At 44.0% G+C, this 23,906-nt stretch overlaps 1 protein-coding gene across 4 annotated transcripts in view; it reads right to left on the reverse strand.

Annotated features, from left to right (window-relative positions):
* SFMBT2 (Scm like with four mbt domains 2) overlaps nucleotides 1-23,906 on the reverse strand; it is a 117,795-nt gene that overhangs the window by 84,727 nt on the left and 9,162 nt on the right. For 3 of the 4 annotated variants that reach the window (XM_083840518.1, XM_083840516.1, XM_083840517.1), the window contains exons 2-4: nucleotides 19,695-19,864; nucleotides 13,662-13,756; nucleotides 10,251-10,491 (exon numbers count right to left, since the gene is read on the reverse strand). In XM_083840518.1, coding sequence (XP_083696644.1) covers nucleotides 10,251-10,491; nucleotides 13,662-13,756; nucleotides 19,695-19,800 — 442 coding nt within the window. In that variant the 5' untranslated portion in view covers nucleotides 19,801-19,864. Of the gene's footprint in view, nucleotides 1-10,250; nucleotides 10,492-13,661; nucleotides 13,757-19,694; nucleotides 19,865-23,906 lie in introns of those variants that run through there. The other variant, XM_083840519.1, reaches the window with a different exon arrangement.

Raw genomic sequence — 23,906 nt, forward strand, 5'->3', positions numbered from 1 at the left:
AGAGTTTGGCACACGCTTCATGGGAATTTACTCCATCCAGCCCCAAGGGAAAAATTTCAGTTCTTGAGGCTGCCCACTAAAAAAAAATGACTCCAGATCAGTGGGTGTGAAAAACAGCAATAACAAAAAGTATTTTCTGGTGGGAAAAGAAGGTGAGAAGTGTCCCATTACATGCACCTGCATTAGATTACACAAAAAAAAACAGCACCCCACATGAAGGTGCCTGACAGTGTCCAAGTCTGAGCAAATCCGCAACTCACTGAGCAGCTCTGTCCACAGATGTCTTCTCAAAGTCAGCTCTACTCTTCTGAGCACCCTTGCTTTTGCCTCCCTACTGTGCCTTGCTTGCTCTTTATTTGCATGGTCCTGCTGTGAAAGAATCGATTATCTGCTACGCTGCTCTTTTCAAGGAAAAAACAGCTCTCTATGGATCTTATTTTATTTTTTAAAGTATTTCAAAGACGTGGAGCACAGTGCTAATATATAACCTTCTCTCCTCCTGGCCACTTGTTGTAACAGTCACCCAGTAAAGCAGCGGCACCAGCATGCCTGAGACCCAGCTTTGCCAATAGCCTGAGCTGGAAAAGCATTTCAATCTCTGCATAAATCTGTGCAGCAATAAACCCAATGCAGATGCATGCAAGCCTTGCTGCCCACATGGAGCCAGTCTCCAGAGCATGCACGGCTAAATCTGGATCTTCAAGCAGCAAACTGGATGATAAAGGCTCCCAAAACCCAAGCGATGCCTACCTGCTTGCATTCAGAAATAAGCACCGTGCTCAAGCGACCTCCCTGCTGGAAAATGAGAACTTCACCGGGGGGACCTCTAACCCTGACAGCCACAGTTGTGGAGGACGGCTGATTCCTCAAGCTGTAGGACAGGGAGAAAGTCACTGTGCTCTCTGCCTTGAAAACCCAGACGTACACCACAGTGGCGGGATGAAAGGAATCATTCTTTGATATTCAAACACCTTCCCAACAGGAAAACAGGTTACAGGAGAAAACAAGCAGATCCAAGTACAGTGCTGTGTACAGAAAGGAACTAATATCAAGCTTGACTGAAAAAGTTGATTAAATTAGTTTAATTTGAAAGCCCAAACAAACCCTGAAGGAGGTTCTTTGTTTATTGCTTTTTACCGGCAGTGTGTGTTACTGAAGAAGCACCATGTGGGCATGAAATATTTATTCATTAAATCTTTCATAAAGCTCCACACTATCAGTTTCACTCAGGATATATTTATAACTTGTCGAAGTCCAAGAAAAACACTGCTTTTCTTCTCCCCCCCCCCATTCCATCCCCCTCCAGACTGTTTATAAAAGGATCAGGTTTTCAGTTTTCATTGCAGTAAGCACACTCCTCAGCTCCACTGTTGCTTGTACACAAGGCACTGCTTCTTGAATTGTAACAGGATAGCTGCAGTTAAAATAATTCAGTCTTCCCTGTGCCACCCAAAAGCGACCGCTACATGCTGCAAACCACCACACTGATTTATTGCACCCACAGGAAGAGAAGGACATAGAAGTCAGGTCAGGTAAGAGACATGCTCAGAGATTCCCCTTCCAGGAGATGCGTGCACAGTTTTAGACGCAAGGAGGGATGAAGCAGGGGTGAAGCTTGCCCAGTTCAGCATCAGGCAAGTGACAGGTTGATCAGGAAATTGCTGAGGAAGGGCACAAAGCTGTGTACGGATTGCCTGACAAACCCACTCACTAGTCAGGCAGAAAACACCTGCAAAAAACATCATTTATTTTGCATTAAGCATGAGGACACTGCAAAGAAGGATATTCCCCTTTTCTCTCTCCCAGACCCTTACAGTCCTGGGACAGAAAGTCCACCTAAACAAGAGGAGAGGAGTCAGAAAGTGCATTCATTTCAGCATCAGTGTGTCTGAGTCATTTGTTATCAAATCTCACTCCATCAGTGGATCCCCTGCTCGAACCCTTCCTTGGCTACCAGCCAACCTGCAGATTAAACCCATGCTCCGAGTTGGGCTAATAACACACAAGGATAAACAGTGCCATAGTATCCTCAATGTTAGCTGTAAAGTGATGTAATATCATTTTACTGTAGTTTTACCAACTGTACATCTCAGTGCAGCACAGGAATGAGAATAGGCTACATTTAGATATCCAAATAAGAGTGCTTTACATCCATAAGTGTGCGAAAATCCAGGATTTGCATTAGGACTGTGCAGGGATAATTGCATTAATAAAACTCACCTCTAAGAAATTGCACCGATACTTAGCCTGGGTGTAGGCCAGGCCTATTTTTCCCATAAAATCCTAAACAATAAAAAAGCACCCCAAAATGGATGCAGAGCAGGCACTTTGGGTACACTGCAGGGTCCTGTGCAGGTCTAGTGGCCACCGCATGCATCCCTGCCTTGTTGGACCATGGGCTGCCTGGTCGGGCTTGCTCCCATTTCCCTTACTCCATTTGTTTGTGAGAATAAATAAATATAAATACAACATAAGCACACCTCGTTGTCCCTGGAAACTAGGCCTGCTGGAAGTGTTTCTGCTGAAACAGCTTCTTGCTGGAAAATTAGGTTTTGATTAAAGTGTGTTCTTTTCTTGCCTTTAATAACCAGAGCCTCCTTCATGTACCATCTTTGTCTTTTTTTATTTTTGCTGGAAACCTAAACCACCTCCTGTGGCTTGGGTTTGCAAGTGCCTGATCCTCAGCAGGGCCTGGATTCCCCAAGCACAACAGCATCTCATGGGGCACGGAGGAGAATTCATCTCAGAATGTCCCCACAAGGAGAGGCCCAGTGGCCTAGACTCCTGAGGCCTAGAGTCTAGCCAAGGCAAAAGGGCAAGGAGGGACCAGCTCCCACGTACAAACCCCATAAGGCACTGCTGCAATTCAGAACAACATTTGGGGCATTTAATCCCAGAAACAGCTGTTCTGATATTTTGGGAGGAGGCGGAAACAGTGACTTCTTCCAAAGGAAAATATTGAGGAGAAGAAAGCAAAGGCTTTTTGAAAAGGAGGAAAACCCACCTCTTCTAAGTCAGTTTGACCAAAAACTCAATAGAGAAGTAAAAAGAGTGACCTCAGCTGATGGGGTTTCACCCTAGGAGAAATATTCTTCTCTGCAGAGAGCCTGACAGCACCCCACCTACACACACCTAAACCACAGGGGCACTCAGAGCCAAGCCTGGGAGCCTCACAGGAGGTGTCTTCCCTTAGGACCACCTTCACCACACTCCCCAAAAACTTGAAACAAAATAATATATGCTTAATCAAATAGTTATTTTTCCCCCTCGATAGCCTGCATCACCACAGCCCAAAGCTAAGACCAGAGCAGCACACACCTCATTTCCCACTCAGTGTTTCTTTGTCCAAGTCTCACAGCAGAAATACCAGGGTAAATCATTTACTCCCAAACCCACCTTACAAACCAGCCTGCGCTTAATCCCTGTAAGGTTCTCTGCAACTCTGCCTCTAGACCTGAAAAATCATATTAAAAGGAAAATCAAATAATAATAAAAAGGTTGACTCCAAATAATCAAATAATAATATATTAAAAAAAAAAAAAAAGTTGACTCCAGCCCAGTAGATCTGGAGATGCTCAGAAACCCTACATTTAATGAAATCAACAACTCAAATGTTTTGCAGGGCCTGTCCCACTGACCATGGTGTGCCACATTTGCACAGTAGCTCAATGATTACTTTCGTTCCCAAAAGACACACAGGGGCCTATTACGCTTGGTTTACCCCAGAAGGGCCTCATTTGGCAATATGAAGTCTCTCAAAAGTAACTAAAGCCAACACCACGTGCAAAAGACTTGCAGCTCCACACAGTAGCAAAAAGACTATTTTTGAGCTCAAGACAACATTATCCTGACACCGCACGAGAAATGGGCTAACTCTTGAATTTTCACACTCCAGACTGAGCCATCTGACTCTTGTCAAGGAAGGGAAGGAAAAACTCCCGTGGGTGCTGTAATGAAAATATTTTCTTCTCAGGAGCCAGAATGCAAGGGGCTGCGTGGGGCCGGCGGGGAGATGCCGAGCCAGGATGCGCTCCAGTGATCTCCAGCTGCTGCAAGCTCCCAAGAGACAACTGAGGCAACTGACACCCTCCCACTAGGGTAAATTTCAGCCCAAACACCCTCAGCTCTTCAGCCAAGGCTAGCATTATATTTACCTCCCTTTCTCTCCTCCCTTCTGCCATCATTAAGAGAGCAAAGAAAAAAAATGCTATTTTTTTTACATGCTCGTTAAATATGATCTGCTAAATGTTCTATGCCAATGCATAAAGCTGCCTACTATGCTAATAGAATATTTAATTGACATTTATTTGCTGACTAGTTATTTATGCTAACGTCATCCCTGCATAATTAATACTCTGCTAAAGTTGACTTGAAAAGCACACATAAAACACTGCACTAGGAGTCATTTGCAGTGTTTAAAAGAAAGAAATCCTGCAATCTATTTACATTAGGTTAGTCTAAATTTGGTTTTGATGGAATAAGAGGATAAAGATTAAGCAAGATTTTTTCTTTTAAATCTATATACTACTTTAGAAATATCCACAGTCTTTCACAGTACAACCTGCCAAAGAAGATTTCCGAGTTTCATTTCACTTGGCTCGAGGGCCCGGTTCTTAGCGGATGTAAAACAGCATAAGTCCAGTGAATGCCTACTGATTTTCTCCAGCCTCGAGCTCTTAGGAAGTAATATTTCAGGTGAGCCTTCAGTGAAAGAGGTAAAGCAGAGCCAGATCTGCTCTCAATTATACCAGTTGAAAAGCAAACTCATCTCAGATAAGTCAGAGGAGGCGAGCCAACTCCTCAGAAAGATAAAGGAAGTCCGCCCTGCCCATCTGATCCCTCTACTTGCACTATAATCACTGAGCTGCAGGCATAGTCTAAGTTTTATTTCCTCTGGGATGAGATTACCAGGGGAAAGTTGGCTTTAGTTTAAAAAAACATCCATGATTGCCTTTTCTGAGAACAGCTCTGAAGGCCCGAACCTATTTGCAGAAATATTACCGCTGTCACCCTGAAGAACCCTCTGGACAAGCTTTCTGAACACAAGTGATGTCCAAGAATGGGGTTGAAAGGCAAGTGACAGGGCCACATCTCCACCACCACCCACCAGCCTCAGCAGTGTCCCCAAGAAAAGCCTTCGGTGCCCATAGGGCTTCTTGAATGAAATCAAATCTACACTCTGAACACAAACTGACTACTCAAAGCTTGTTCTTCTCTCTTTTCCTGCCTCACCATCTCCCCTTGCTGTTCTTCCCATGCCCTGTGCCCCGTTTTGTCTCAATTTCATTATTTCCCATTGTATCCCAAACCTGGTGTCTGTTCTAACCATTACATTCATCGATTATTTCACTTGAACTCTAACAAAATGGGAAAACTGGCTCAGACGTAATTTATTTCTTTAATCTATGTATTCATCTAGCCCACATGTTGCACACAAATGGGCTGTGCAATACCACAGATCATATTCTGACTGTGCAGAAGCCAGTGAGGCCTCATGCCATGAGTACTACCATGGCCAAACAGATCCACTTCTCCCATCGCTCATGCCAAAGATCTCAAAGAGCAGGGTTTAGCTCTTTGATAGACTCGGATAATGACTAAAAAAAGAAATGACTATTAAGATTCTCATTTGAAACCTGGAATCTGTAATTAGACCTCTCTATCAGTCCACAGCAGGACTGAGGTAGACTACATGTCACAGTGAGAAATGTCAACCTAAATGGGAATACAGTTGTCTTTTGAAGGCAACCCAGTTTTGTGTGTCACAAAAGTTTTATCTAATTTTTAATCTGTACCCTGCCCACAATCCAACCCAGCACTTGAAATCTGAGTGACATTCTCCTCCTTTCACCTCAATCTAACATAAAAGTTAACTTGACCTGAGCAACGTACAAACACCTACTTCAGAGAGTGACCAAATGGTGGTATTTGCCTTCACAGAGGGCAGGCAAAATGTTTCATGTTCAGCAATTCCTGGCATATTTTGCCTGGTGGAGCTCAGCACCATGCAAGAAGGATTCATTACATCCCAGGATCAGGCCTTTGAGTTTTAATTCTCCTTATATTGGTGTAATAGAGAAGTAGAGGCTGCTTTCCTACACAGTACAATCGATCGTTGTGATCTCCAAATCCATGGCTACATGAGGTTTTTCTGAGGTTTTCCCATCTGCACCAGTTCATTGTAAAACCAGCATATAGACCTGGTTCTCTCCCTGTTGTATTCCTTTACATCTCCAGCCTCCTCCGCCTCCTGGTTTACACTGCAAGCAGACCGGAAATCACCATGCGGATCCACACTCCAAAATGCCCCATTTGAATTTCCATCTGTCAATAACGCTAAAGCAAAACCACTGCAGCAATTACATGTGTACACAATAATCTTGTCATCCAGTGTTTTTAGTGCATCCCAGAATGCATTAAGATAGTGCAAGGAGAGATTCGGCTCTGTTGGTTCAGCTGTAAACCTGCAATCTGTACAAAAACACCCAAGTGTCAATCAAAAGACGTTCCTGCTCTCTGCGTGTTTCACAATGCATAATTTAGCTACTACGCTTGTCAGGTTCTCCACGCTGCTCTTCCACCCGATGGTAAATGTGTTCATGAACCCAACTGTCATCAACAAAGGAAAACAGCACATGGAAATAACAGGCTAAAGGAGGCGAGAGACCTCTTCCTTTCTCTGTTAAGGGAATTACGAGTAAGGGAAAGTTTAGATAGACTTAAATTTTTAATGCTCAGCGGGTAAGAGATCCCAAGGGATGAAGGATATGAAACAACAACCGCATCGGCTCTGTACTGAGGAGGAGGACAGAGCTTGGTAAAACACACGAAGCAATGAAGGAGCTGTCTCTGCTTCCATGCAGGCCAGTATAATGGGGCAATTTTAACTAAGCAATAGAAGGTGTACTTTACATCCCGCATCTATGGTGCAGAAGCCAAATCTCACTCTGTCACCACACTCCTGCAATTGTCAATGAACTCTGAAGTACGTCACTCTTCCTCAAATGAATTATAGTTACTGAAGGGACCTACCAGAAAGGATGAAAAATTCAGACTCAACTACATCAGGCAGTACCTACCCCACTGGTCTACCCCATGGTTAATATGAAATAAAAAAGAAATCTCTGTCCCAGGACGTGACTTTAGAGCTGATCAGTGCCAAAGCTACAGACCATAAGGACAGCTTCACACTTGCCTCAGCTAGTTCATGAATAAACATCCAATTCATTCAAATGAGTTCTATATTAACTAATTTAAATAATTTTCATTTTGCTTTGAATGGTAAACAGATCTATTCTGCCAGGATAGTTGAGTTTGCAATTCAAATTACACACCGATTTGTAATGAGAAAAATATAATTAATGGCAAAGCTTGAAGTAACTACAATTTTACTCCTTTGATTTCCTGCAGGGAAGGGGGATGGAGGGTGAAGCTTGCAGGCACATGCACACTCACACCGTCCTTTGATATGCCAATACATTTTATTACAAACTGAAGCATTTGGGCCTCAGTCCTATTTTAGTGCATTATACCATAATGTCAGGGGAGGACATAACATGACTTGACATTATCCTTGCAGGCACCATGATGCAAAACTAACGTCACCCAATAAATAATAATGTAATAGTGTGTAAATTAAATGACTTCCTTCTATCAGGATCATAAACAATAATTATTTGGCAGCTGCCCCTTAAAAGCTCTGTATGTGCTGAACATCAAATCAAGCTCTATTGATTTGGTAAACTGATTCAGCCCATTTTTTTTCCATCTCTCTTCCATCTATTGAAATTCTCCATCCTATCACTTGTACCAGTGTTGTCTGGCATCGCATTTACAAGACTCGCACTGATCAGTCCTATCTGGTTCCTAAGCAGAAACAAAGCAGTGTACCAGTGATAGTATTTTGCCTGCTAAGCAACTCCTTCTTGGCAGATATGCCTTTGGCTCCTGATTAAAAACAAATTGTAACGACAGGTAACTGGCCCTGCCCATTCTGATTGCATGGTCTTGCCAACAAATACCCTCATTGTGATCGATATGTGCAGAACTGGGCCCACGCAATTCAGAGCTGGCTTTTATTCCTTCAAAAGGTTTGACAACAAAGTGGTGTGCAATGCTAAAATGGCAGAAAATCTCTGCGGAGTTTATTGGGAATGACAGTTTCTTTTGTATCAATGCAAGTTCTCATCTTGCAGGTTTCACCAGATAAAACTCTCGGGACTGTAGTGTAGTTCAGCTCATTAAGATACAGTCATTGATCAGCTAAACAATTAAGCACAGGACAAACTTCAGACATCTGCATAGAATGAAGTCCAGTACTCAAAAGCTACTTTCCAAAGCAGGTCAGAGCTCAGGTCTCCCTACAGCGGACAAGATGCACTCCTGAAAACGCACCCTCCACCTTGTAGTGTCCCCATGGGAGCTATAGTCTTTTCAAAGCCCACCCTTGACCACAGGACAAGCCCCATAAGCAAACACCCAGAGGAGCTCTGTGATTTATGAACGCATTTAGGACCTCCCTCTTTTCCAACTGAGAGAAGTCCTGAAGGCTCAGATGTTCCGGGATGTTTTAGATGTCTCATTCCAAAATACAACTCAAGCTCTTAAATGCTTTCATCTTATGGTGAGGGAAAAACAAAACAAAACAAACAACAACAAACCAGAAAACACACTCCCAAAAAGCAGGAAAGTTTCCCAGATTTAATACTCTGGCATACAGTTACATCACCGGGACATAGGAGAAAGGAGCCATGACGCACTCCACATTTGCAGTTACTCAAGCAAAACGGTTTACATGAAGTAGCCACAACCCAAAGAGCAGACTCTAACATTTCCATGAAAAGCAGTATGCCTCCAGTTATGAAACAACCATTATTTTCTATTACAGCAGTCGATAAAATCTTTTACCCCTTGACCATGGCATTTTGAGATTTAGTTTATTGCACTGTACACCCTTCTGGTAACATTGATTATAATCCACATAATAAAAGGCAGTTTAAGACACTAATAAGATTAAAAAATTAACCCCTCTTACATCATTTGACTTATTCCTAAGCCAACAGATTTCTCTGACATATTTAACGTTTTTTGTTGTTGTTGCTGTTGTTTTTTAAGCAATCAATTTTCTGTTTATTCAAAAGGCAGTCAGATCCGAACAAAAAGATAACAGTTTAGCTCAGAGTTCAGCATATGCAAGGCAGGAATGAGCCTGTTTCTGCTCTAATCCATACACTACAGCTCACTTCCAGAGGAACTGAAGCAACAGCTACACCAGAAGTCAGGCATGACACACAAATGGCACATACACTTTTTCAACGGTCGTGTGAACAGCAAGTAGAAGAATGACTTCAGCAGACAGAATTCTTAAACGAGAATTTTCTCAAACACATTCACAAGCCGGAGGCTAAACATTCATCTCTTCTTCCCCTAGCCCAGAATAAACTGGATGTACAGAGGGAATACATATGAGCAACAGTGACAAGAATGCCTCTGCTTGGAGCTACGTAGTGGTAAGAATGCACAGCTGTTCTGTTGCTGTCCACAGCAAAAATGAACAAACAAATAAACCCACCACATTATTTTTCTTAAACATTGAGGATCAAACATATTATTAAAAAACTGTTCCACATGGGATTTACAGCTCTTGTATTCAGCTTTTGTGCACCAAAGAGCAGAGAATCAGGACACATCGTCATTTATGATGACCAAATTTTGCTATCTTTATTGATGTGTATCTACCATCGGAATTAAAAGCTGCAAGAATCTGGCAATAGAAGGCTTTAAACTTCCAGGGCAAAATATTTGAGTGCACAGCCAACTTCTGATTTTGGTTACACCCAAATATCTTGTTAATTCTAGTTTGTCCTCACCCTGAATTTGGTCCTTCCTTTCTTCAAGTACAGGACAATTTTTTCTCTCACTGAAAGTCATGGCTTGGCAATTTAGCAATGCATTTCTTTGTTAAGACAACCTCGTCCAGAAGCTTCTTCTGTTCTTACCAGCATGACAAAAACTCCTCACCTGGAGACCGACTGGCAAATTGAATTACCCACTGACCTATGTAGACATGGCCATGAACTGCCGTACAACAACTTAAGTGGAATTGCATCACCCAACACCAGTTGTTGGTGTTGCATCACTCAACACCACCCCAACACCACCCAACAAGCACCTGGAGCACTTGTTCCACATTGACTGGAAGTCTGGAGGCTAACCATCAGTACGGCTCTAGCAAAACACACAGAACTCACCATCCGGAGGCATCAGGACCTTATTATTCTGCGTACACCAGCCAACGGGGTGAAGGTCTGCTGTCATTACGTCACACCAGAAATCCGCCCTGCGGTCATCTCCATAGCCACAGTAACGAAGCAGCAACAGCTGTCCACACGTTGTAATGATCGTAGCCACCCAGTACGTGTCCGGATTGCTCTTGTTGGCCACTTCTAATTTCATCCCTGGTTGGAAACTGCTTTGAAGGCTGATTTCAACCTTACAGAATGAGAAAGGCATGGTGTTACTTTTCCTTCTTTGCAGGAAGACTCCCTGTCTGTCTAAGCAAGCCAACATTGCCACTAAAGAGCAGATCTGGGATAGGACATCAGTTGATTGGGCTCCTTAATACAACCACCTCCTTCCCGGTCTGGCCAGGATCACGCCTGCTTCACTAGTACATACCGCATCATGAAAGGTCCCATGTACTCCAAAGGGGCCCACCAGCAGTGGCAACCTCAGGTGCACCACATTTAGGAGAGGGCTGGTAGCTGTCTTAGCATGATCAATCTTTCTAATGCCTGGGAAAAAGGTGGGTAACCCTAGTGAGGTTCCGTTTCCCACCCCACAGCTCTGTCAGGCAAATCACACGATGCATGTAAGGTAGAACAGGCAGGCACTGAGCACCTCTGGGAGTTAGGTCCAGCTATAATAATTAGTCATGTAACAACACTGAGGCACGTCTTGAGGTATGACAAGCATCAAGGGCTGAATGCTGTGCCAAGCAGACTAAGGAGAGCATTTCCACTAAATCCACCCCCAGCAGCTCAAAGCACAACCAATTCACTCTCCCAGCACCCTGGTAAAGAAGGTAGGATCCATGGCTGAAAGAAGCAAAGGGCTTGGCGTCACTGTCCTGCCATCTGATGGAGAGGTCACTTCCATTCATCTCAGCAGTGACAGGTCACAAGTAACTTGCCCACGGACACTGGAGGTGCCAGTGTATCTCTTCTAGGACCCTGCAGGGACTGCTATGGGCACATCACAATCGATCTTCCAAGGACCAGTGGGGTGTCTCGAGCTGCTGTTGGTACAGAAGAGGTAGATGCCGGTCCACTGTTTGCGATGCCAGCTTTGTCTTCAGAAGTCCATCCAAAATGGAGCCTGTGACTCCCTATGAGATGCTTAAGGACGGTTTCTTAAAGGTTTCTAAGTACATTATCTCCTACTGAAACCAGAGAGATTTTTAAATCTGGTTTAAGCCTGTCTCTGATTTAGTTCTCATTTACATGACAGGTTAAAATGCCTCTTCTGCTCACAGAGATAAATGTATTACAGTTTACACAGCCACCTGCAGACTCATACGTCGGGTTGCCAAGCTGCAGAAAAAACATAAAAGAGCTCCTCTGGAATATCTAGCACTGCCTCACTCACCACACTCCAGTTTACGACACAAGTGGTGGCCAACCAAAGCCATACATTATTTGCAGGTTATAACATTCCACAGGCCTTTAGTTGTGCAGGCACTTCCATCAGCATCAATGCCTGAGTCAGAACAGCTGAGGTTGGAAGGGACCTCTGGAGATCATCTAAGATTGAGGAAAATGTGTGACAGTTACTAGTTTAGTCATAAGACAGGATCTTAGCTCTTGTGATGCCAAGGGTCCTCAAGAATAATCCAGGATACATGGGCATTTGTGGTTTCTCTCCTTGATTAAGGACCAAAGCAGTATTCTAGAGGCAAGAGACTTTGTGACACAAACTGTGGATGAAACAGACAGATAATCTAATTTCTCTGAGGGCCTTCTAGTCCCTGGCCAACCCAATTTTTTGGAGGATGAAGTTCCAGACTGTGAAGCATAGACGCTAAGGACAATTCTCAGCACTAACTTGTATCACATCAACAGTCCCAGGTGTGGGACACCACAATCAGCAGGATGAGACAAGCATCTCCACACACCTAAAGAAATCCATAAGGTCTTCACGAAGCACAGAACTTCCACCTGGATCCAGTATTTGAGTCAGAGCCCAGAGCAGAATGGTGGGACAAGATGTTCTTTCCTGACAGCTACTGGACCAAAGATAAACTACAACAAAACTTCACCATCATCCTGTAATTCTCCAGTACAGAAAATTATGGTCCTTCATCCTGCAATGCTCTACTGCTGTTAAAATGGAAACAAAATAGGTAATGGAGGATTATATGATTTTTTTTTTTTCAGATGTTGATAGGAGAGAGAGAGGCTTTTCATCACTGCTGCTCCTTACCTCTTCAAAACAAATCAAGAAGGCACCTGAAGACAAAGATAACTTAATGACATGAAGGCAGTCATCAAAATGGAGACTAATCCTAAAGTAGCAATAGATTCTTCAGGGAACTTCCTTCTCACTGCAGCACAACTACACAGTTCTCAAAAAATGTCTCTGCCAGCAACCGGACTCAGTTTAAGGCAACTGAGAGCATCACAGCTAAATGCCCTCTCTTCCTACTTAAGATGCCCACATCCTCCAGAGCATTCATGCACGCCTTTGACTATGATGAAGAGCCTGTGCATCGGTTTCAGTTCTGTTCACATCCTTGCATAAAGGCAGGCTATGAACAGCACATGGGTGGGCTGAACAGAAGAGCTTAGACAACTGGTTGTAGGTGGAGAAATTGGTCCCATACAATGAGATCTTTGACTGCGATGGGCTCTGCTTGAAGACTTCTTCTTCAAAGCATGCTCCAATCTTCTCCAGCAGTCAAAATTTCGGAGACTTTGGATACTACTTCTGCTAACATGGACCAGAGGCACAGACCATGCTGTAACTACCAGGGCATGTTCAGGATTCCTTTATGTCTGCACAAGACACATGCACCCAGGAGGGTATCTACCCAGGCGTTTGGTTCCCACACTCCTGAGGCAGCATCTCCAGAAAGGAGGCTGTGAGATGGCTATTCTATTCTACGGCTTCCTATGGGCCATGCTGGATTCTAGTGCTAAGTGACCCTGCTAGTCAGTAAATCATGCATTGATAGGACACCTTCAGAGAAATAAAGCACTCTTGTGAGGTCATTCTCTATGAGTTGGGATGGATAGAAATAAATTAAAAAGGAAAAGGAGAAAGAGAGGAATGGGAAAAAAGCTGAGTACATTATAAACATTATAAAAACATGAATATTATTGAGCAACATAAACCTTCATCAATGACCGATCTGAACCCAGGGCAGATGACACAGTGCCCTGAGCTGTGACTCAGGAAGGCAGTGCAGGCAAACTGATGTCACCAAACACCACTTGGATGGCCAGGAGATGCACAGACACCTTGTTCCCATGCAGGCTGTCACATCCTCAGAGGGCCAAATCCAGCCCCAAATGGTCAGATCCCACTTCAGTTGGCCAGGAACCCCCCAAAAACCAGAAGAGGGAACATGCTCAATGCTCGTGAGGTGCAGTCGAAGCACGTACGTGTTTGAAGGAGGTGTGGGGAGCGGCGCTGGCTCCTGTTTCTTCCAGGAACTCATCCCAGTTGAAGTCTGCATCCTCAATGCTGGAGCCCTCATCTGCTCAAAAGAGAAAAAAAAAAGAAGAAAAGAAAAAATAGAAAGAAAGGAAAGCAGCCTAAAACACAGCCAAAGAAGGCAAAAGTTATGTCAAAGAGTTCAGGGTGAGAATAGCAACCAATATAAACATCAACACAAGGGAACACAGAAAGCGTGTTTAAAGATCTGTGCTTAGCCAGTTTGACTGGCTCTGACTACACTTTCAGCAGATTTGGGGACTTCAGCAGCCACCACTGTGAGACCAGAAGTCATTCTGCTTTCACGGCAGCAGCAGAACAACCTCACCATATTGCAACAGGGACTTGTGCCTTTGCCACAAGGGAACTGGCTGCCTGTCCACTATCTCTAGGGTGTAATGGCACAGCCTTGGGATCCCCTGGACTGTTAATTACAGCAGCGTCCTGGTGACAATGTTAGGAGTTGCTTCCGTTGGCTGAGCAGCCCGCAGAGCAAACACCCTGACCCTTGGGGCTGTGGAGCCCCAGTTTCGGTGCTGCCACCCTATCTGTCCCTGCTCAGCCTCCCTCTGTCCCAGTACATCAGCCAAGATCCCCATGGGACCATTCACCCAGGGCCACAGCTGCTTTCCCCCTAAACCTCCTGCACCACTCAAAAAACTGCTCCGTGCATTTCTCCTTGTCCCATTTCAGATTTGGGGTTCTGTATCATTCCTCCCCCATCCACACCATTGCCCCACACATGATCCTTCCCCATGGCAGAGGAGCTGACTTTACTGCTCTTTCTTTTTGTACATCCACCCCGAGCAGAGCAGAGCTGAGGCCTCAAACTATCACCAAAACACACGCAGCAATAATTAAAAATAAATCTTCCTTCACTTACAGAAAATCAGCCAAATCTGATTGTTTTCATTTTGTTCCCAGGCAATCTCACAAAGCCAGTTTCGTCCCCAGAGCAAAAATATTTACAGTCTAGCAATGAGCCCTTCGCAATAAGCATTTATCAGGCAAACTCTGCGAGACCCTTACCTGCCCAAACATTCATCAGCATGGTCATGATGTAATTAAAGTGACTCATGACAAACTGAATTAAGAAACCTCCCCAGACAGTTTTATGAAGAAAACAGCAGGATTAATTTATTGCAATTATTGCTACAGGTCTCCAGTTTTCAGGACTAGAAAATTATATTGTGCAATAGGAATCTCTCTTCATTAAAAGGGGACGAAATAGGTTTTATTTGCTGCCCATGGAGCCAGACATATATATGCAAGGGGAAAAAAATGTATCGGAGGAGGGGTTTTGAGTCAGAGCTGGCAGAGGGTAAAAGATTTGTCTGGGAGTTCAAAGAGGAGTGCTGAGCCATCATCACCCTTGAACACTGCACTCTGCTGCATCAAGCCTAAGGTCTGACTCCTTACTGCAAACTCAATTAACCTGCTTAAGTATGGAGATGTAAATCAACATTTACTCCCATGATAAGGTGGCTACCAGATGACTTTTCAACTCAGCTGGACAAGAAATAGCCCAACCCCACGATAACAATCTGGAAGCAGACAAATTCAATGTAGAATAAGGGATGGGCTTTGTTTTGTGTAGTGCAATCATTCCAAAAACCTCCAGGCATAGAAAATGGCCCTATTTGAGATAGTGGACCCAAAATGAGGGGTCTGTTCGTTCTTGGCTGAAAGACAAGTCACAGCTTAGCCACGAGGTAGGAACTTGATACAAAAATTGCTAAGACTTTCTCTCATCTACACCACGCAGGCAGGCAACTTTGATGATCAGGGAAATCCTTCAGCCTTAACATCTGCAACCCTGTGGAGTTAATATTTTAGAAGAGAGCCAGGTTCAAAGATTTCAAAGGCTACGACTCTACAAAAAAGTGAGTCCATGAGTAGATGGTTAGCAGATATGCTTATCCAAAGCCTTAAAAGTACTTCTATGTTTAAGCAGCTTTCTACCCTGAGCACCACCAATCCCAGTCCCACTAAAAGCCAGTAACATTTGATGTGAAAAAGCAAAGGCAAAAAGCTAAAGCACATCTAAAAGCACATCCTCTCTGCCTGATTGCTCCCTGCTTTTGCATCCATCTGAGCCTGTGGTGCTAGGATGGGCTGCTCAACAACTGCAAGGACATCTCCTGAGGACATCTCCAGCTCAGCCCAGGGCTCGCTCTCCTGCTCAGATATTTCTTGTTCAAAGCACGAGACATTTCTCCCAGCCCATGATGCTCTCTGTATGTTCTCAGTTTTCATTCCTTCTTTTTGCTCTAACTTTCTGGATGAATCCATGCAAGTTTCTTCTTATCTCCATCCTTCCTAAATATTCTTATGGGAGGAGTAATTACCACAGAGCAGGATTTTCAAGCAGTTCAGTATATACATCTTCAGCCCATGCAGGGAGCAATGTCTCCAGGGCGACAAAATCTTCTCCAGAATTTGGCAACAGTAAGTTAATTATGTTAGCGTTACAGATGCTAGTTATGGATGCAACAAGTCCTTTAAAATCTTATCACCCATGACCTACTCTGCCACGTGCCAACACAGAGCATCACTCGCCCCACTGCTCCCACAGCCTCACCAGCAGGTTCATTCACATGCAGTCCAGCAAAACTCACAACAGCATCTGTTTTCAAAATCAGCCAGATCTCTTTCTAAACCCAAATAGAGAGGCTCAGGCCCTGGCAGTACGAGTGCTCTTCCTCCAGCAATGAGAGTTGTAGACTTCCCTCTCCGTCAATCCATTTCTCTCTGACACGTCTCCAGTCTGACGCCTCTACAGTGTTTTATCTGCAGACTTTATCATGAAATTACTTTTACAAGGTCTGTAAAAATAATGTCAGAGAATTCATTCATCACGGCATCAGTGTTTTATATTCCCTCATTTTACCACACAAGATTGTGAAGGGACTGGAAGCTTCCTTTTTTATTATTTTATTTGTTTAATAGATTCTGTTCCCTTGTAGAAATCTGTCAGGGGATAGTTCAGAGCAGACACAGCATGGCCCTAGGGTCAGAGCAGTCCAAGGGACATGGGGTTACACCCCTTTACCCCATCCACGTGTGTATTAATGGGATTGTACACAAGTCTCCTCATCCATCACAACACCCCTACCAATGAGGAGCACAGGACAGCCTTCACCAGCCTCTCTCAAGTATCTGGAGATCCCCAGTTAAAAGGCAGACACAGAAAGGCAAAGTCCTTCCTAACACGTGATGACAACGATGCCCACTCGAGAAGCGATTATCCAAAGCTATTATCTGTTTGTCCCTTCCCAAGTCACACACTCCAACCACAAAAGTCTCGGCTCTGCTGCAGAGATCCCCACAAGATGACAAATTTGGCATTAGGCCTATTTTACATATCAGCTCCCTTTCCAATTATTGGTGCTTAGGCCCAGTGCTCTTTTTTAATGAGAGAGTCAAGGCTGGCTAGCCTACAACACAGTGATGTATAAACAAGCCTAGGATGGCAAATAAAATCAACCAGTCATTATCTCTGAGCCTCTCAATGGCTTTAAAGTGCTCTGCAGTCCTCCATGCGTTGACACGATAAAAATGCAACTATTCCAGCTGTTATCAGCCTCCCAGGACGTCTGGCTACAGGAAATAAAGGGAATAAAAGACTCCAGACTTGTGGCTCCAGAAGCACAGATTTTTCCCAGGCTCACTTGAAGGAGAGCAATTTTGGAAATTTAAAGGGTTTGTGGCAAATTGTTAAGATATTTTATTTACAGGCACATAGATGCGTTTGTGACTTTGGTCACTCACAAAGAACTGAAAGGCAAAATAACTTAGCAATTAACAAACCAGTTGAGGGCTTGGGGCCGGGGGGAAACCCTGATCAACAACAAACCCTCCTGCATGGCCTTGGGAGAGTCACCAAGATCCATATCCTCAAAGACATCCAGGTACCATGGGCCAGTTCCTGTCATTCCAAAACTAACGTCTACAGCTGGCCAACTGCATCTCACCCTAGGGGATCCCACCTCTCTGCCCCGGATATAAATGGATCTGGTGGTGACAAAAAGCTGCCGTGTCTGTTCTGGAAATGTCTGAATTAGGGGACATCCATCACACCTCGAGACAGGGATCCACCTCACACAGGCAACCAGGATCTAGATGTTCCCTTCTGCTCCAGCCAGGGTTACTTTTATTTATCCTCGATGGGGAAAAGCAGGCAGCTCAACCTGATGACTCAACCCAAAGGCGACCCAGCACTGATGTTAAAACAGGATGAATTGCTTTCTGGAGCTACATCTCTCTCTTCACTGGTGATGACTATATTTTTTATTTATTTTTTTAAGTGTCTTAAGGCATCTCAGCTCCACATTCAGCTGTTCAACTCTAGGTGATGCTCAGCAGTCATCTCTACGTGTCACCCTAGGAAAGGGGGGGGCTCTTTCTCTTTCATGTCTATAGGAGAACCCAAGGCAACACTTATGTTCTTACCTAAAGTAACTGTTTCTTTCAGATGGGATGAATCTTAACACACTCCCCCAAATTTCTGGGGCGCTAAGGGAGAAACAGTGAGACGTGGACCAAAGGCAGAGCTTTGGAGCTTGACTTGAGCACAGAGCTACCAATGAAGCACAAGACAGCACTACCTGAGAGAACAGATGCAAAAGGCACTGAAGGCAAAGGATGAGGAGTTTGAAAGCTTTCACCCCACCACTGCTACCACTGCTTTTGAGGAGCGTTGGATCAATTATTCACTACTGGTGAGGGCACCTATTTGCATGGAAGCAGACTTTAGGCAGTCCTTTGAGAGGCTCACCTGCAAACACAGATTTTCAACTACTATTACATCTCAGGATCCTTTTGTCAGGAATCACTCTTACAGAAATGCAAATGATTTCTGGAAAAGCATTCAAGCATATGAGTGACAATGCAAGCACCACAATACAAAAATGAACCGTTTTGCACAGATTAACTGACTGATAGCTCAGTGTTGCACTCCACAAGTACATCAGCTGGGCTCTCCTGTGCCAAGGCAGAACAAGGGTGAAGTTACAGGTTATAGCTGAGCCAAACTAGCTACACAGTGCTACCGGGAGAGGTTCCACTCCCACCAGCACATGCTCTGGCCCTCCTTTTTCCTTCCTTTCAACTCACAAAACTGGCAGAAAATTACCTACTTTATTTTTTCTGAATTAGCTTTCCGCTGGTTTAGTGAGCTGACTGACAGCCAGGTTGCAATGGGCAGCAGAGGTGGTACATGAGATGGCAAGAAAAGAGGCCTTCCATTTTGGCATCAAGAAGAAAATAGGCTGGCTCTAGCCAATGTGCAACTTCATCATAAGACACAGTCTCCTCCCATTAAGGCTAGATATGGGAAGTTAAAGCACCTAATTCCAGCAGAAATCACCAGAAGCTCGTACCTACTCTCCTGCATCTACTGTGATGATGCCCAAATTTAACCCAGTGAATCCCCACCTCTAGCTGCCTGTCCCAGAGCATTACAGAGCATCCAGTCATACCCATGAGCTCAAAGACAATGAGCAACCAGCTTTCTGATGGTTGGGATGACGTTTGTGATGCCCTCTCACCTGAAGCACTCAAAAAAGTCTGATGAAAATGAGGATAAGGGTCAGAAAAAAGGAGAAATACTGTAATTTCTGAACATTAATTTCCTTTCTTTAACCACAAAATCAAAAGAAAAAAAAGGGGGGAGGGGGGACAGGAAAAACATAATACGGTGTCCTGGGAAAGGCTTTCTACTGATTTTTATTTAAAATTGGAGCAGCTACTATGTACTGTAGAAAAGATCCAGCAGAAGAAAAGTTGAAGTTTCCCAACCCATCAGCCAGGGATCCACTTTAGCACTGCGCAATATGGGACACACAGTCTTGTTCAACCCACAAGACTCAAAAAAGGCCATCAAGCCATACAACCACCTCTAATGGTCCCCTGATAACATGACTGCCCTCACCCCTACCGGTGACCATGTAGGTAACCCCTGATGGTGAAGAAGAGCTCACCTGAATCAAACTGCTCCTGGTCACCATTGGCTGGGCTCTGATCCTTCTCTGGGGAGAGATGCTGGGTCTCTTGCATGGTGGCGATGATGGACGCCCTTGTGTCCATGGTTCAGAGGAAGAGTCCTTCCCTTCCTAATTCATCCTGCAGCAGGGAGTTCCTAGAGCACAAACTAAATAAAAAAGAAACAATGGGTGATTTGATCTACCTACACCAACCCTCAGCCTTTCCTAAGGAGTTTCAAGTTATTCTGTGTTGATCGTAACCCTTCAATCCTGCTTCCTCATCCAAGGTGAAGCTATTGTTGGATGAGGAGCCACAGCAGAGGACACTTCCCTTTAGTGACAATAATAACTGCAATAACAGAGATGACAGTGTGGTAATAAGCAACATCCACGATATTCAACACAAAGGATTCACCTCCCGAAGTTCAGTCCAGCTCCCTGTGTTGCCAACGTAGAGATAAGGACACGTCCATAATGTGGCACAATCCTTGCCCAAAAAGGCACCCAAGCAAGGCCAGCTCAGCTCAGCCCTCCTCCAACAAGTCGAGCCCTCGGCTTCTAACTTTTTGATGGCTAACACTGATTGAGCTATATCTCATTTCATAAACACTCAAATTTCTGAAGGGGGAGATTTACAGAAAAGAAGCAGAGGAAACAATGAAGGGACAATACTTGGGAGAGACTGAAAAAAACTCTAGAAAGTAAAGTTCAACATGCTTAATGCAGATACCAGAATGAAATAGTGCTAGCCACAACTGTTTTTTAATGAAGGCTGATCTAAGGGAACTGCAACAGTTAGTACCACCCAAGGTAGCAAATATTAACTCAGGTTTAGTTTGGGTCATGTTGGCAGAAGGGATTCTTCTTGAAGAAATGAACATAGTAAAAATCTAACAGAATAAAAACACAAAGAGATGAAAAATGATATGAAAAAGGAAATACAGACTGACTAGATCTTGAATCAGATACCAGACTAAATGAGAACTGTATTTCCAGCAAGAGCAAGCCACCAGACAAGCAATACCCAGAGATACACCTTTAGGAGCAGATAAAAAAAGAACTCCAAAGTGAGCTTTTCAGTAAAACTCACCGAGATGGTGATGAATTACAAAGTGTCAAAGGAGGGCTGAAAAAGAGAAACCAAGAGTGCGGGTTATGGGCACAGAGGGAACCAGCTATTCACACAGATACGCTAAAGTGAAGACAGATGGTAAGGAAGGTGTGTGTCCAGAATATAGGATGTGGAGGACGGGTCCTGCTTATTAGTGGATGCCTCCGATACCTGCATGAAAGCGAGGACTATGCTGGCAGCACCAACACCAAATGTCTGCAAGAAGCATGACTAAAAGTAAGAAAATAGTTTACTGCCAGAGGCCAGGCAAAGCAGGAGGTAATAAGAGTGTAAAAATATTATGGGATTTTTTCCAACTTTTACTGCTCAGGAAGCACATTCAGGAAGACCAGATACGGTGGTTATAAAATAGAACAAGAGTGGTTTGTTGTAGATTTTTCATTCCCAGTTTTTAAGGCTGTTCCAGTGAAAAATGTGAGGGGAAAAATGACATGTATGAGCAGTTAGAGCAGGAACTGACAAAAATGAGGAGCACGTGAAGTGTAAGTGTAACACCCATTAACTGCCGGCTGGAGTGATCACAACGGCATTGTCGTGACTACAGTTAAACCACGCTAAAGCCATGAGTGCTTCACAAAGCATCACTGATAGATGCCGATTACCAAGGAAGGTGGTTTGGGCAAAGTTAGGTTTCCATCAGTGATTTGTGTGCCTCACCCCAAAGCAACCTACTAATGAAAAAAAAAATTAAAAAAGGAGATTGTAAACCTATTCAGTGCAATATATTTGCTGGTCTCTTTGCAAAGTGCTTAGTATACTTGGAGCACACCATAAATAATAATGATCACTTCCCCATTGTGATGGCCACTACAGCACTTTATCTTTATTCTTTGTTGACATGAGACTTGCTAATGAATTAAGTGTTTTATATACTATGAGTATTTTGAGTGCAGCTATCCTCAGAACATATATATCACTCATCCCCTGTGTATATTAACTTTCAATTAACCATGAAACAAGAAGCAATCAGTCTACTGAAAGTCAAAAATCACTTCTCCTTCAGTAGAGAATACTTCCGTAAATATCATTAATAATAAATTGGTTAAGTATCAGGATTTTACATCAAGCTTGTTAAATACGAGAGGAGGGGAACTGTCAGCAGAAGCTAAACCTTGGGCGGATTAAGCAATTTTCATTTTTGCCTAGGACCAGACAGTGATGGAAGGTAATCTGAGTCTATTAGGAAAAAAAATAAAATAATAAAATAAAATAAAGGACAGAGAGAGATGAATCTAAACACAACAGATCAATCATCTTAAACAGAAGTCTGGGGTACCAGTACAAATACCCAGAAGAAAGATAAGCTGTTTGATAGCATAGTTAAACCTTGTAACATTCCCATGATGCTGACAGGGCAAAGTTAGGAACTTACAGAAAGCTGAAGGCGTCCATTCAGACAATGACAGTATTTGCTGTTTCTTATGCAGTCAAGCCCCAAATCTGCCACCAGACCCATGAGAAGGGGCTACTCCTCTGTCTGGGAATTTCCCCATCAGGTGGGAAATCGATGGGAAAAGAGCAGGAACCTGCCCGAGTGGCTGCAGCATGGCTGGGATCGATCCTCAGCAGCCACGTCTAAGCCTCATTAAAAGGGGGCGATGCAGAATCTCAGCCAAATTCAGCAATGTCATCAACATTTTTGTTGGTTTAATTCTACTGCAACATATTTTTTCTTTAAATGATGGACAGCTCTCTGGTTTTGAGGTGTCTCATCGAGAGTATTCACATTCCAAGAAAACTGGATCTGCCAGAGGCTATGGTTTATCTTCTTATTTTGGGAATAACTGGTTCATAGTTCATGGTAGGAGAGCGCTTGAGTATCCTCCCAACACCATACAACAAGACCAAACTCCTGTGCAAACATAAGCTCCAAGATAGCTCTGAGCCTGAGTCGATATAACTAACTAGCAAAGAAAGCTGACATAGGGTATTAATTTTTCTCTTCTTATTAATTGCTGCTAATTAACACTTCAAACGGAGTCCCCAGCCATACTGTTAACAGCAGCATGCCGACCTGCCTGCCACCACCACCACCAAACAAGCACCGCTTGCTGCCCTTCGCTGATTTCCATCCATCCAAAGAAGCGCGTTGTCTCAAATTAAGGACCACAAGTAAACCAGGGGATGGGAAACTACAGCAAAAGATGCTCAAGGTGACACTGCATCAGGCAGGAACAGAAGGAAAGGGATTACAAAATGCAACTGAAAGAGGGAGGGGGTAAAAAAGCCCCTGGTTTCGGATCCCTTGTTCATTGTGTTTGCACAGTGGTGGTTCGAACCGATCCGATGCTTCCCCCACGCAGCTCCCATTCCCCTGGTATTTAATTCACATCCAGACTTTTAATTCACAGGCAGGAAAAGCCAGCCAATATAAAAAAGAATCTCTTTTATTTGCTTCTTCCCACGGCTGTCAGTCTTAGCCGCATCATTATCTCAAACATGCTGCCTTGTCATCTCTATCAATATTGGCTCTTTGAATAAGTGCTGGCGTTGGCTTTCTCACACCATTTTACATTTCTTGTCCCCTGTGCACTCCACCCCGTTTTTCCTTCCTTTGGAATAAGCCTCTGTAGGGAGAGGTACACACACACAAACCCAGCACCCTTGGGTTCTCCCTTGGAGTTACTCCTAAAAAACTCACCTTCCCCCTCCAACGCATTCTTGGTTAACAGGGCCTGACATAAAAAATGTAGGCTGCAAAAGAGATCCTACATCCTTGAAACTTCTTATCTGGATAATTTATGTCCACCACTTTATGCCAATGTACTGCTGAATCCTGAACGGAAGAGAAGCACCAACCCCACTGCCTTCCAAAGGATCTGGCCCCTGCCCCAGTATCAGTAACATTCAATGAATTGGAGGTCCCACCTCTCAGTGAGGGTGATGAGCATCACAGCCTTGCTGCATCTGCTCTGGGGCTGGAGTCAGGGCTGCCAGCGTGGCCCCATGTCCTTGGCAAAGAGCCCCTAACGGGGATATGGTTGGGGGTTCCCTGGGCTCGCTGCATTTCCAGAGCTCGACCCTAGATATGCTGGTGGGATTTCTTCTACCTAGACCTTCCTTTACAGCTAGCTGAG

This window comes from Anser anser (assembly GCF_964211835.1).
Source record: "Anser anser genome assembly, chromosome: 1".
Classification (NCBI taxonomy): Eukaryota; Metazoa; Chordata; class Aves; order Anseriformes; family Anatidae; genus Anser; species Anser anser.